This window comes from Clarias gariepinus, chromosome 5, assembly GCF_024256425.1.
Source record: "Clarias gariepinus isolate MV-2021 ecotype Netherlands chromosome 5, CGAR_prim_01v2, whole genome shotgun sequence".
NCBI classification, from domain to species: domain Eukaryota; kingdom Metazoa; phylum Chordata; class Actinopteri; order Siluriformes; family Clariidae; genus Clarias; species Clarias gariepinus.
The window spans coordinates 29,271,964-29,286,864 of record NC_071104.1 but is presented as its reverse complement, the minus strand read 5'-3'; the positions used below and the strand labels follow the sequence as shown (position 1 = coordinate 29,286,864).

General features: G+C 36.9%; 3 protein-coding genes across 7 annotated transcripts; 1 reads left to right on the top strand and 2 right to left on the bottom strand.

Moving 5' to 3' along the window:
- Positions 1–382: 382 nt before the first annotated feature.
- On the bottom strand, positions 383–6,168 carry LOC128524104 (spermine oxidase-like). Of its 3 annotated transcripts, none has more exons than XM_053496435.1 (5): positions 6,152–6,168; positions 3,510–3,613; positions 2,113–3,385; positions 1,822–2,002; positions 383–1,142 (listed from the first exon to the last, which is right to left on the bottom strand). In XM_053496435.1, exons 3-5 carry the CDS (start codon positions 3,348–3,350, stop codon positions 1,023–1,025), a joined length of 1,539 nt encoding a protein of 512 aa, XP_053352410.1. In that variant the 5' UTR covers positions 3,351–3,385; positions 3,510–3,613; positions 6,152–6,168; the 3' UTR covers positions 383–1,022. The 3 variants fall into 3 exon arrangements, with proteins under 3 accessions (XP_053352410.1, XP_053352409.1, XP_053352411.1); XM_053496434.1 differs by lacking the exon at positions 6,152–6,168 and adding an exon at positions 4,432–4,577; XM_053496436.1 differs by lacking the exon at positions 6,152–6,168 and adding an exon at positions 4,432–4,466 and having other exon boundaries at positions 3,510–3,583.
- Positions 6,169–7,216: 1,048 nt separating this feature from the next.
- On the bottom strand, positions 7,217–12,516 carry LOC128524064 (spermine oxidase-like). Of its 3 annotated transcripts, none has more exons than XM_053496364.1 (5): positions 12,371–12,516; positions 9,390–9,457; positions 8,084–9,294; positions 7,795–7,978; positions 7,217–7,655 (listed from the first exon to the last, which is right to left on the bottom strand). In XM_053496364.1, the coding sequence occupies exons 3-5, from the start codon at positions 9,274–9,276 to the stop codon at positions 7,536–7,538; spliced, it is 1,497 nt and encodes a 498-aa protein (XP_053352339.1). In that variant the 5' UTR covers positions 9,277–9,294; positions 9,390–9,457; positions 12,371–12,516; the 3' UTR covers positions 7,217–7,535. The 3 variants fall into 3 exon arrangements, with proteins under 3 accessions (XP_053352339.1, XP_053352338.1, XP_053352337.1); XM_053496363.1 differs by lacking the exon at positions 12,371–12,516 and adding an exon at positions 11,094–11,546; XM_053496362.1 differs by lacking the exon at positions 12,371–12,516 and adding an exon at positions 9,670–9,872 and having other exon boundaries at positions 9,390–9,485.
- ybey (ybeY metalloendoribonuclease) lies at positions 12,478–14,705 on the top strand. Its single transcript, XM_053496365.1, has 4 exons — positions 12,478–12,687; positions 12,764–12,895; positions 12,976–13,044; positions 14,218–14,705. Exons 1-4 carry the CDS (start codon positions 12,478–12,480, stop codon positions 14,311–14,313), a joined length of 507 nt encoding a protein of 168 aa, XP_053352340.1. The 3' UTR covers positions 14,314–14,705.
- Positions 14,706–14,901: the final 196 nt, after the last annotated feature.

The window sequence follows — 14,901 nt, the reverse complement described above, 5'->3', positions numbered from 1 at the left end:
ACTATTTAATCGCAATGGTATGCATTGTTCCTTTTTATATAACATAAGGCAGTCTTTTTCTAGTTAAACCCCACAACAGCCCTTTATATATTCTGTACCCAATTTTGTTGTACTTGTAAATTAAATAAAACATGCAAACATATGTAGAGTTCATAGGCAATAAAAAATAATTTTCCTGGCTAAAGTAATAATTATAAACATGAACACCCTGTCCTTATCATAGTATACAAATGAAAAGCAAGCCTTTAAGGGTCAGTTAGGAAAATATGTCTAATGTCAACAGCATCTTGCAGTTTTATTATAAGGTTGGCCTGAAGGAACATTAGAGAAATTTGGTCTTAAAAATTACTTCACACCAATATCACAGCACTGTTGCTGTTGGTTTTTTTTTTTTTTTGGAAATTTACTTTATTAAAGCACTTCATATTCACTTCTGAATGATCTAACATTTCATGAGAAAAGGGAACTTCGTAACATCACACTGCTGCAACTCAAAAGATTTGAGATAGACATTTAGGTTCAAACTTCCTTAATTTGTAATTAAGTGAAAAACTAACTGGATTATAGTTTTATTTGTTTTTCCATCGGCTAACACATTCTTTATTTCCTGTTTTTACTTGGTGATTGTAAGGTCTTAAATATATATATATTTAAAAAAAGTTGCGGTTAACCAACTTTAAACTTTACTATAACATAGCCCTATCACAAATGATGGTAAACTGTACAATAGCACCATCTGTTGAAAAACAGTATAATTTTGTTTTTCTAATATCTGTCAGCATATACACAAAACCTTCGTCCTGTTGGTGACTGACATCTTTGTTATATCTTTTAAACTGCAAAGTTACATTTTATTACATTTAAAATGAAAGTTTTTTTCATTCTATTTCATTTGATGCAAAAGCTATCCTTATTTTTTCTTCTAATTCCTAATGCCTTAAAAACTCAGAGCTTTCATGGTTTATATGGTATGATATAACTAATAGCAAGACATTGCCTCTATAGACAGGTGTTTTAATGGCTTAATCAGAGTAGTGGTCAATGAGTCTCTCTGCTTCTCTCACTCCTGACATATAGGCTCCATGAGTGGTAGTGTAGAATTGCAGATGAGTGGATTCACCTGCAAACAGCACCTGCAGAGGCTTTAAAACACACAATAAATTAGTGTAAAGTCTTTCTTCACGTGATTTTGCATGCAAAAGTTTTTAATTGTTGGTGTAGAAAAAGACAGAAAAAAAACATAATGTGTACAAGGATCTGCACAATTAGAACGCTGAACATGCCTTTGTGTGTTGACATATGGTAGAGTATGATTATTAATAAAGTCAACAGAAAAGCACACTTCTGGATTTTGTAAATAGCTTTTGTAATTTGTCATGTTTCTTTTTGAGGAAACTTAACAGTAGACCTTACAATAGTGGTTTCTTGGAAACATTTTTTGTTTTCAAGTAGGACCCCATTCATGCAGAATAATGTCTTCTATTTAGAACTTCCCTAGAAGTGAAGGACTTTAATTAAGGGTTTTCAAAAAAGCGCAGATTTTAGTAAGAGCAAAGGGGGACTGACTCCAAGGTAATCCGCAAGGTTTTAAAACAACCGCATATATAAGTGTAAATGATCAAGTGTCCACATACTTTAGGCCTATTCTATTTACAACCACAGACTGTATATTATTTTCCAAATTTGCAATTTGTGTGACTTCTTTTTAGAACATTTTGTCAACTTCAATATGTCTAAGACAGAAATAAGAAATAAAGAAAGTATGTGGAATTGTGTATTTAATACGAATAGTAGTAATGATATTAATAGTAAGTTAAATACCTTACTGTCTGAAGCTTTCATCCCAGGAACAGGCTCAGCTAGTGCTTTTTGACTTATTATACCATTCACTCCCTTTGGAATGACAGTATAGGAGCCATAGACGTTAGAGTCATGACCCCACCTAGTGATCAGAACTTTGGACACATCGGGAACAGGCCAGCTAGTGAAAGATCTGAGTAAGCTGTCAAAAAAAAGCATAGTTTTCAGATATATGTTTTCTCCCAAAACTTAACACAAGTAACAAAATTAAGCCAAGTATTTATGGGACAGCAATGGGATATTGTAGACTACCTCACACAGACATCCCCAATCTCACTGTCCTGCAGTGTCTCCATATGAAGAGCCTCTCTGCCTGTGATCCAGCCGCAGAGCACTGTAGGATGACGGGCCACAGCGTCAAAGCCAGAAATCTTTTTAAACCATGTCTCTTTCCAAGCATCATCACCATCATCTTCTTCTTCTTCTTCTTTTTCTTCTTCTTTTTCTTCTTCTTCTTCTTCTTCTTCTTTTTCTTCTTCTTTTTTATTGCTATAGACTGCCTTATCTTCGGGTCCCTCATTCCACACAAGCTGGATTCCTTCACAGTCTTCTGGCCAAAATCGTTGACTGAAACACAAGAAGATCTTGTCCACTGTGCCAAAGCCGAGTCTCTCGATAGCACCCAGCTTTGGTTTTGGTAAGGCAGGTTCAAACATGGTTCTTGCTTGTTGTTTTAAAACCCCCAAAGATACAGTTACAATCACATGGTCAGCGTCAATGGTCAGATCATTTTCACAGATCACTCTAACAGGATGGTTGTGTTCTTTTCCCTCTTTGCCATGGGAGTTTGTTTCTAAGTCCCAATGGATGCTTTTCACTGCTGTATTGGTCAAAACAGTTCCTGAAGGTATATCTTTTAGAATAATATCTAAAATTGCCTGATAACCCCCAGGACCCAAGGTGTTATGGAACTCCCCATCCAGTGTAACATATTCACTCTCCTGAGCTGCAGAAACTTCATATAGGGAAGATGTAGCCTCATCTGTGCATTCATTTCTCTTGCACCATTCAAAAATTCTTGATCCATCTTTTGAGGATGCTAAATCGGATTTAGCAAATGACAGATCAAGGTAATCTCCCAAACTAAGGTTTTTGTACTTGCCTGGCAACACTGTGTCAAATGCCTTGTCGGTGTATTTTTCAAATAAAGATGTAACCTGATCAACAAGTTCTTCTGGTAAGCATTTTCCATCCTCCATAAAAAAGTAGTCTCGAGAATTCTCAGAACTTTCTTCCAAAGCTTTTTCAGCTAGTAGATTATGTTTTTTTGCTAGTTTGTAGAGGCAATTTCCTTTCTGCCCATGAATCCAGTTTGCACCATGTTCAATGATGTTCTCTGTAAATGGTTTAGTAGTGCAAACTCTTCCACCTATTCGCTCTTTAGCTTCAAGGATCTTGACATTCTGAAATCCAGCCTGCACTAAAGAGGCTGCTGCAGCCAAACCTGCAAATCCTGCACCCACCACCACAATCTTGGCGTCGCTGGACATGACAGAATGCAGTCACTTGCTTTAATAGTGATAATCTAAATGATAAACAGAGGAGGTCTGTTATTATTCTTTCAATGTACACTTTCTTATGCAATATAGGAGGGTTACTCTATAAACCCTATAAAAGATCAAACTTTAATAACTAAAAGTACTACTCACATTCAGTTGTTTTATTCAGCAGTAGAAACGATCTGGTCTGTGCAGCATGTGCAGTAAGTTGAATGAGAAAATACCTGCTTAACAAGAGGAGAAGCTCACCTTTCCTGTATATAATACGAAAGCAAGGTCACGTGATAAGGTTCCACACCTTAGGCCAACATGAGTCAGCTAGTTCTATATGAGAAAACCTGCTTTGCTTGTTTACAAAAACAATATATACGTAGCACTGATTAGATGTCCATCCATAAACTGAATCTTTCTCTAACAGTAATACTTCTTGCTAAATTTATTTAAAATACCAGAATACGGCTTTATTAAGTCTCTTAATAAATCCCTCTGAACAGAATACCACTGCACTAAAGCCTGTCCAGTCAGTCAAAGGAACATAGTGGTTATCCGTGGGGTCATGTAAGTAGAAAAAGGCAGATACCACTTTCTTACAAGTGTGTTATGCAGCCCTCTGACAAAGTATGGCGAGCAGTTCAAAAAGTAGAGGACAGTCTTACAAGGTTGGGGTTGAAGCAAGTGTTTGACTTAATAAGTCATTGCTACAGAATGTGTTGCTTGCATACATTGTGAACAAGAGTCATCACACAATCAAAATGATGTCAGTACACCTATGAAGTTAAATTGGGACAGAAATGTTGAAATGTGTATCAGTATTTCCCTGGTGGGGTAATGCAAACAGGAAGTATGGCATAAAAAATGTGACATTTTTAGAGCATTTCCTGAACATGACAACTTGTTGTACAAATAGGTTTATTAATACACTGCCTGGACCCTGGATACTTGGATAATGTAAGAAATGTAAATGTTGATTTATGAAATTAATGGTGAAGTTCCATCGTAAATATCAGCAGTGGGAATAACAGATATGTTTAATAGCTAAAATTATGTAAGTAAAATAGTTTTCCACACTTACAACGTGACAAGAACTCCTCAGGATTAGGACTAAGAACAGCTGTGTGAGATATAAGTAAACCACTTATTAGTTAGACTAATCAGAAGGAAAAAAAGGCTTCAGTTTTCTAGAAAGCATAAAAATTGGACTTTGGAGCAATGAAAAATCATGTGTCAGGATATAGAGGGACATCCATGAAGTAATGCACCCTTCATGCATAGAGCCCACTATGCAATCCTCTTAAAGCAGTGCTATGATCTAAGGTTGCTTCAGTTAGTTAGGTCCAGGCTCAGCAAATTTATGAGGCAATAAAATAAAAGTATATAAAAGTCAGCTGACGACCTGCATGTAAAGAATGATCAGGTTATCACATGTATGCATTTCTTCCCTGTTGGCAGGGCCATATTCCAGGACCCCCTCTTTGAAATAATGGTTCCGAAAGCATTACGCATCATTGTCACACATGAACTAGCCACCACATTGTGTGCTGTAATCAAAGCTAAAAGAAGTCAAATTAACTAAACTGTTTTTTCAGCCATCTTAATTAATTACAAAAGCATCACTACTAAACTTACAATTCTTTTACATCCATACATTTAATCATTATCTTGATTATTCATTATGATAAGGATTTTTTTCATTCTTTATATGACTGAGTATAAATATAAAGGACAAATATTAGCTAGTAAATGTTACTCGCATCAAGTTGTTTGTTGTTGATCTCTGAAGAGTGTAAACTGGTACCTTTTTAGTAAAGGGGGGGTCTCACCTTTACCATGTTACATGACAGCAAGCTAATATGAAAAAAATTAAGTTAATATGTCACCTAATTCAGTACAACAAAACTTCTGCTTTATATGTTTGCAAATACGTGGCATTTTTAAATAATTTAACCTATTTATGTTTTCTAGTTTTCTAATATATATATTCTAGTCACCTTAACTAGAAACTAGATGTTCAGTAATAATTAAACTTCCAAATGTATACCAATGACCTAATTGCAGTACTGAAGAACTGGGGCTCTGAACAGTTTGGCTATTCTCCTACTTAAAGTAATTCTGTAATGCCTATAGATCATGCCAATTAACAGATAAATCTGATGTCTTTAGGTAGGGAAGTCATTACACTGATCTGAGCTTGATCTCACAAGGAATCACAGGGAATCAAAGGAATCAAAGAGTGTGAATTGGAGAACCTTATTCACAATCTTCTTCATCTTCTTTACTGATTTATCCTATGTACAGGATCGCAGGGGGCCTGGAACCTATCCCAGGAGACTTGGGCACAAGGCAGGGTACACACTGGAACCTGAGGGCCTATCCATCGCAGGGCCCACACACACAGACACACACCATGGGCAATTCAGGAAAGTTAATTAACCTAAGCTTTATGTCTTTGGACAGTGGAAGGAAACACACCAAGCACATAGAGAACGTGCAAACTCCACACACACAGACCCGTGGCGAGAATCGAATCCTCGACCCTAAGGGTGCAAGGCCACAGTCCTAACCATTACACCAACATGGTGCCCTGGTTTACAGTTTGGTAAGTAAAACTGTCATATACCATAAGGCATATTAGTCAAGACAATAGGAGATAATAGCAGCAGAAATGTTATGTATACTTATTAGTACATTTACAAACTTTACTGCCTTACAAACGAGGCTGTAGTGGACTGCGTTTACGCACCGTCTAAATTTCTAACATATTGTTTACCTATTTCTGACCAGCGTTTACTCACCTCTGACTAGTAGGTCGCCTGCTATTTTCAATTGTAAGTAGATAAAGCTTGCTGTGAATGTCGCTCTATGTTGCCAAATGGCATCATGTGCTAGTTTGCATATTGACTGCGTCATCACAGTATTTGCATAGCAAATGCTGAGTGATGGCGCGTACAGCAACTGACATTAGGTCGGAACCTGGCACCATAGTACTAAACTCAATAGCGAACAGATGCTGTTAGCTGTTTTTTTAATCTCCAGTCCAAAAGGCAAAAGAAATAAGCCTTTAGTAAAGTGGCAATGGTGTCTTAAACCTGTCATATAACATGCACTTGTGAAAAGGTAGAAGATATTTATTGTACTATTGATATTGCTGTTAAATATACTTGATGTAAATTATATAAATACATAAATACTTATATTTCGTACTATTGTACATTTATATTGTAAATTAAATTATTTTATGTTTGATTCACGTGGGGGGAAAATTACAGTCAAATTAAGTACAGTGAATAAAAACAAGAAAGAGGCTCTCTGGATTTGTGATTAGACATGTGTACTCTCGTGTGCGCATGCGCAGTTCGTTCACGTGTTTCTCCACCAAGCACACACACACACACTGACCAGAGTAGAAGTTGTTAGGGGCATTCTTGCGTCCAGCATTTACCCTCCTCTGACCAGCGTTAATGAACCTTTACAATTTTCTGGAGTTGTTTATAGCACGGCTTCTAAACAGCTCGGGTTATTCATATTGTTTAAACCGTATCAGATCAAACCGTAGTGTCCCGGATTGCGCTGCTTAACCAGTAATTACGGTACCTTGACTGCGACCAGTCGCGTCGCCGCTTATGTTAATCATATTGGAAATGGCAAGTCTCTTACTGTGGAAATCAGTTAAAGACCTCGAACACAAAGAGAGAATAAATAACAACTGCAACAACATGAAACTGGACTTTTTCGAAATTATTTTGGTCTCTTTTTATAGTCTAATTGCCTCTTTCTTCTAAAAGAGTATCATTTTTAATTTTCAAAACATTAAGAAACCAGCAAAGATATGGAAATAAATAATTTTATTTATTTTTGTGATTTTGATTAACAACACGTACAATTGTTTGACACTGTTCTCTAATTTTATTCTCTCTATCCTATATTACAATGCAGTTCAGTGTAACTGAAAACAACCTAAATGATGTGGAATTAAATTATTTATTATAACACGTCTAAAGAAAACATTAAAGGTAGCATCAAATGAATGATAAATCAATGGCTGGCATAACTAAAGTTAATTATTTAATAAAGCCACATACCATCAAACTCCATATCTATCAAGTTCAAATACAACTCAGTTCATGAAAAAAAAAAATCCTTTACGTTGTATCAGCGTCAGTCCTCTGGACAGACCCTTTAATGAGTGTACTGGTTGATGAGTCTCTGTGCTTCTCTGATCCCTGACAGATAGGCTCCATGGGTGGTGGTGTAGAAGTTCACATGAGTTGCTTCACCTGCAAACAGCACCTGCAAAGGCTTCAAAGACATGAAAAGCTTAGTACTGATCATACATGTGAAACGTATACATCACCATGCCAAAGATAGCTACACAGAAGTGCTGTCAGCATTGTAACACTAAGACAGTATGCTAAATAAAAAAAAATTAAAGATGTACCTTGCTCTCTGGGACTTGACTACAACAAGGAAGAGGTGATGCCAGTGCCTCATGCTCTTTCACCCCATTTACCCAGTGAGGAATGAATGTATAGGAGCCTAGGACATGTGGGTCATGACCCCACCTTGAGATCAGAACTTGAGACACATCAGGAACAGACCAGCCAGTGAAGGACCTGAGCAATCTTCGGGAAATAGAAAGAGCCTATCTATAGGGCAACATTTGTAAACATAATAGCAACCAATAACATTATATTATATGTTATAAAATATAATTTTATATATTTTACCTTACACAGACATCCCCAATCTCTCTGTCCTGCAGTGTCTCCATATGAATAGCCTCTCTGCCTGTGATCCAGCCGCAGAGCACTGTAGGATGACGGGCCACAGCGTCAAACCCACAGATCTTTTTAAACCATGTCTCTTTCCAGATCTCATCTTCTTTTCGATTGCTATAGACTGTCTTATCTTCAGGTCCCTCATTCCACACAAGCTGGATTCCTGCACAGTCTTCTGGCCAAAATCGTTGACTAAAACACAAGAAGATCTTGTCCACTGTGCCAAAGCCTAGTCTCTCGATAGCACCCAGCTTTGGTTTTGGTAAGGCAGGTTCAAACATGGTTCTTGCTTGTTGTTTTAAGACCCCCAAAGATACAGTTACAATCACATGGTCAGCTTTAATGATCTGATCATTTTCACAGACCACTCTAACAGGATGGTTGTGTTCTTTGCCCTCGTTGCCATTAGAGTTTGTTTTCAAGTTCCAATGGATGCTTTTCACTCCTGTATTGGTCAATATAGTTCCTGAAGGTAGATCTTTCACAAGATGATCTAAAATTGCCTGATAACCCCCAGGACCCAGGGAGTTAAAAAAGCCTCCCTCAAGAGCAATGTAGTAACCAATCTGAGATGCAGACACTTCATACAGAGAGGAAGCAGCCTCATCTGTGCATTCACTTCTTTTACACCACTCAAAAATTTTTGATCCACCTTCTGATGTAGCTAAAGGTGATTTAGCAAAGGAAACATCAAGGTAGTCTCCAAAACTTAGAGCTCTGTGTTCATCTTCCAGCTCTGACTCAAAGGCTTTTGAGGTGAGTTTACTAAACAGGGAACACACCTGATCAACTGTGTCAGTTGAAATCTGTTTTCCACCCTCCATGAAAAAGTAATCACGTGGGGTAACAGAGTGGGGCAAGCACATCGACATGCTTGCTGCTCTGGCCTCAGCCAGCAAGCCTTGCTCTTTGGCTAACTGGTAGAGAGGATTCCCATCCTGTCCATGGATCCAGTTTGCACCAACTTCAATAATGTTCTCTGTAAATGGTTTAGTAGTGAAAATTCTTCCACCTACTCGCTCTTTAGCTTCAAGTATCTTGACATTCTGAAATCCAGCCTGGAACAAAGAGGCTGCTGCAGCCAAACCTGCAAATCCTGCACCCACCACCACAATCTTGGTGTCTTTGGAAATAGTATACATACTCCCTATTTAAGGAAGCTGTAGCAGAAATGAAAATTAAGGTTTAATCTTAGCATGGAATTTACTTCATCTTTCAGTTTAGTTATTTAAATAACTTAAAAGACCGTACTTACATAAGAATTCAGTGAATAATACTGATGGCACTTCTCTAGCAAAGTTAGCTGCCAGCTCCGAAAATGACCTTTGGAATGCACAGACTGCACTGTAAGCTACATATAATAAAGTTTACATTCATGTCAATCATAGCTAATGATCTACCTGTGTTTCCTCTTTATTGGTTGGGTTATAGATTTGTCATATGTATATGTTTTATTATGATGCAATACATTTTAATCAGTAGCAAAGACTATTTTATCCAATTCAGTTCTGTTTGTATGTTGCCAAATGGTATACCTGTTTTACCAATAGTTATTCTCACAAAGCAGCATTGCAGAAATCCAATCACAGATTTAGCTTCCTAGGGATCAGGCTGAAGGTGATGATGGCAAGGAAAAACACCCTTTATAATAGTTATTCTTCCATAGTTTATATATGGATTATTAAACAAAAATGATGGAAAGTGCTGTCACTTAGATTTGCGAATGCCTTGGATATGTTCAGAAAACATAGTCGGTATGTTCAATCATGAAATTTCTTACTTTAATGTTCAATATTCATTTTTTTTTTAAAGGCCAAGTTCGAAGAAATGTTTTGTCACTATGATCATACAAGTAAGGGGAACCATATACTTTTTATCTAAAGATATTTTTTCATGAAATAAATCTGATTCACAGATTTATTTCACAGATTTATTTAATAGCCTCAATATCTTATAAATATAAGTGAAACACTAAAATCATGAAACAATAATCGATTATGATTAGAATATGAAACAAATATCAGTCACCCCGTCACAAAGAGTTTTATTTTAAAATATGTTTGACCATTTGGAATTGTTCCTGAGTTAGATGTTACTAGGTCAAGAGCATTAGCCAAATGTAAAAGGTATGCCAGCTGTCTCTCTTTGTTTAAAATGCTCATGATATTTTTAGCAATTCGATGCAAAGCTTTTAAGTCCATTGATGGTATAACTCATTTCGTAATTATAACTGATAAAATTTGGACATAAATTACATCTAACTGGACTAATTACATCTAATAATTAATTGGCATTTAACACCATTAAGTTTACTTTCTTATGCAAAAGTTTAGGCACCCCTTAATAAATAACAGATTTTGGTGATTTTTTTTGTTAATTGACAGTCTGTCTTGGAAACAGAAAAAATTCCCAATATTTTCAGCATACATTGATGCATAGTTACTTTTTATGCCATTAATTTAACAAAAATAAAAACAAAAACATTATCGTGTCACTGTGCAAAGATTTGGGCACCCTAAGAGTTCCAGAGTCTCAGATTCTTTTTACAAGGTTTGACATTAATCAGCTCGTTAGATCTGATGCATGCCTACAGTTGTCATAAGTAAATGCTAATTTCAAAGCTTTGCAAATACTTTGATTCTTCAAACCTTGTGCACACACTTTCTGGCGCTCAACAACTATGGGTTCCTTTAAGCAGCTGTGTAAGACTCTGAAATTGAAACCTACAAAAAGATAGCAAAGCGTTGTCAGCTTGCAGGTTTCACAGTGAGAAATGTTATTAAGAGGTGCCAGTTTAGAATGTCAAGATGAGATTGAGAAGCCCAAGAAAACTCTCGGAGAGAACTGCTCGTATGCTGGGCAGAATGCAAAAAATGCATTTATGACTGCAAAAAACCTGCAGGGAGATTTAGCAGACTCAGGAATGGTGCACCATTCCACAAGACCTAAAAAACCTTACCTGCGTCCCCATTATAAAATCCAGCGTCAGAAGTATGCAACAGAACATCTACAAGCCTGATGCGTTTTGGAAACAAGTGCTGTGGACTGATGAAGTTAAAATAGAACTCTTTGGCCACAATCAGAAAAAGGCATGTTTGGATAAAAAAGGATCAGCATTTCATGAAAAGAACACCTTGCCAACTATTAAGCATGGGGTGGATCTATCATGATTTGGGAATGTGTTGCAGCCAGTGGCACAGGAAACACCACTATGAAATACCTCAAGAGACGCAAGCTAAAGATTTTTGAATGGCCATCACAGTCCCCTGATTTAAACATCATTGAAAATTTGTGGCTAGCTCTTAAAAGAGCTGTGCATGCAAGCCGACCAAAGAATATTACAGAACTAGAAGCCTTTTGCAAGGAAGAATGGGAGAACACTTTTTGTGGATTCATAAAGTTTAAAAATAGGTTATTAGTGTATTTTTTTTTTTAAGTTCCAAGTGTGAAAAGAAAAACATTTCAGGGGATTTTTATAACCCAATTGCCAACTTTTCTGTAGAATGATCATTAAAAAAAAAAAAGTTTTGAGCATCCCAAAGTGAGAAACACCTGCAAATACGGGTTAAGCAGATGAAATCTCAGGTTGAATCACTGAGATCTGAGGATTTTGTAAGGCCAGGTCAGGCATGTCAAATTTGTATCAGTGGCACGAGTTCAGTGTGGATCTAATCGGGGTTGCCAAATACGTGTGCCATGGAATCTCTCTTTTACTTCTATTACTTAACACTAATTAAGCAGATGTCTGGTCACAGTAAGTGTACAGAAACAACACAAACTTAACATTCATCCACGGTCTTAGCAACTACACATCAAAGTTAATGTTTTCGTTATACGTTTGTTTTTCTCCTGGTAATTTGGGTTCGCGATAGCAACAAACTGACTAGTAATGTTAAATATGTTCAATAGACTTGCTTGCGAATGTTTTAAAAGCAGTTGTAAAATTCCAAATCTTTATTCGCGTCCATAAAACACCGGAAATAAGAATTCATCTGCAGTCGTGAAGTCGCATTTCCGGTCCGTAGATTTCAGTCCCTGACAGAAACAGCGTGAAATATTTCTTCGAATAACGTTCCGGTTATACGGAATGAAAATGCCGGAGTTTAAAACTTTAGTATTTTGATTTTCGCAAATAAATGCGAATATGATATAGATTAGTTTTAATATATACTGCGTAGATACAATATAATTTCTATAATACGGACACATAAAGCTGAACATTGTCATGTTAGTCACCTTGTAAGCCACCACGCGGGCGGGAAAATGACCACCTCACTGAGGACACACCGACTTCTGATAACTTGTAGCTGTTTATAAAGTCGCGCTTTGGTTACATTGTTACAATGGTTGTAGTCCTGCGAAATCTTCAAAGCGTTGTTTCGCTCCGACGCGCCAGGCTGCGCAGAGACGTGGAGACGCTGAAACGCATTTTGTGTGTCCAGAGATTCGACCTGGGCATCGTGTGTGTGGACAACCGCAAGATCCAGCATATTAACAACATCTACAGGAAAAAGAACACGCCTACAGATGTGCTGTCATTCCCCTTTTATGAGGTGAGGTAAAGCCTCCCAAAATTTAATAAAAGAAAAAATAATAAAATAAATAAAAAATAATGGTTCTATTCCCAAGGACCTAAGACCAGGGAGGCTCCCATGCGCCCTTCACAGAGATGAATATAACCTGGGAGATATTTTCCTGGGAGTAGAATATATAATGCACCAATGTCAAGAAAGATCCTGGAATTTTCATGAAACTCTCACAGTAAGTCTATTCAACATTATCTTATAGTACGTTATATTATAAATGTTTTATAAGACACCTTGTCTACCTTTGTGCAACAGGTGGTAGCTGCACATGGAATCTGTCACTTGCTCGGGTACAGACATGAGACTGAGGAGGAGTGGGATGAGGTAATAACATTAGAAAGACACTTACTCATCATGTACATACAGTTTATTCTGTATAAAGGGTCGCGAAGAGGACTTCGGGCACCAGGCGGGGGACACACATACACACACTCCTTTATAAAATACAGGCAATTTGGGAATGTCAGTTACTCTAATCTGCATGTCTTTGAAATGCGGGAGGAAACCAGAGTACGAGGAGGGAAACCCACCAAGCAAACAGAACAAAAACACGCAAGCTCCATGCACGCACCGCCCCCGAGGTGAGAATCAAACCCGAACCCTGAAGGTGCAAGGCGACAATCCTAATCATTAAGGCACTGTGCCGCTGTCAAAGAGACACATAACGATAAATTGTCCAGATAAAGCTTAAGATGTTTACAGATGCATAAGAATAATTTATAATTTTCTAGATCCTTTCTGAGAAAATGTCAGCACAAAGTCTTGTCTCAGCGTAACATCAGCAACATAATATATAATGGCTACATAAAGAATTGCTGTTACAGGATAATAATGATAGAAGAATGCAATGCATTACCATGCACAATCCAAACTATTTCAATGTAGTACTGCTCACACACTTGAGGGGGGAAAAATCAATACCTAAAAGTCAGTGAGAAGAGAGCTTGTCCCTGCTTGCCAGTCAATCTTCCTCAGTATCCTAGACCCTTGAACTGGGGCTAGTGAATGAAACAAATGAACAAAACAGCCTGCTATAACTGACAAAATGATCATCAGTTTTCTTGAAAACTGTCATGGTTAACAAAAAAAAAATTAAAAAAGTTACCAAGAGGATGATATTGGAGGCTCAAATATTTATCTACCTACAAAGCCGTCATACCAGTTACATGCATTTCATTATTAAATAATGCATATTCAATGTTTCTAGTCCTCAATTATGTGGAGAATCTACCATGCACATCCCTCTAAATGAGATGCGAGTACAGAATCTATTTATGTTTTTGTATGAGCTTATTAATACACATCTGATATTTGCCTTGCAAACATACACAGAGCTTACAGAATTTAACAGCACTGTAGTATACATGGATACTAAAAGGCGAGTTAGAAGTAATTCATCACACAGAAATATGACAACTGGGGCTACATATCCTGTAACTCAAGAAATAAGTCTGACAAATTTGATTTCATGTGTTAATTTTTTTTTTCTATTGACAGATGTTTCAAAAAGAAAATTACATCCTGTGCGAATTTAACAGACTAACCGGCAGTCATCTTGAGCCTCTAACAAAGAGATCTGCAGAAGACCGGTGACACTGGAAAGTTTGCTTTGAGGAACACTGGACTTTGAAAGCAAAAAAAAAAAAAAAAAAAAAGACAATCACCTCCATCCAACTCGCTATGTTCATCTCTATTAGTTAACATTGAAACAATCATGTCTCTTTGATGAATAAATTTTATTTTTAAAAAGGTCTTTATGAAGCCAATGACTGCACATTTTGCAACTAAAGTTTATATCACTGTTTCTATGAGAACTTTACCTTAAAATGGTTCAGGTCGCTATTGTTAATATGCATAATATTTTGACACGTAAGGTAACAGAAAGCTTAAGTATATGTTCTGGAGATAAAGTTACTGAACATGGTAAAACAGACAATATAAGCAGAGACAAGGACTTGTATAAATTATAAATGTCAAAATAAATATTCATATGTTCTGACTTCACATGAATAGCTTAAGGGCTTAGGCATTGTTTCTGTCTTTTTTCTGAGCAAAATGATCCTGCACAAAATGGCTGTGCAACATCCACAACATAAAGCTCTATGTAAAATAGGAAGAAAAAAAATAATTATAATTAGAGGGTCTTAAAGATGCCTCCAAGTCTTTTTAAAAGGAAAAAAA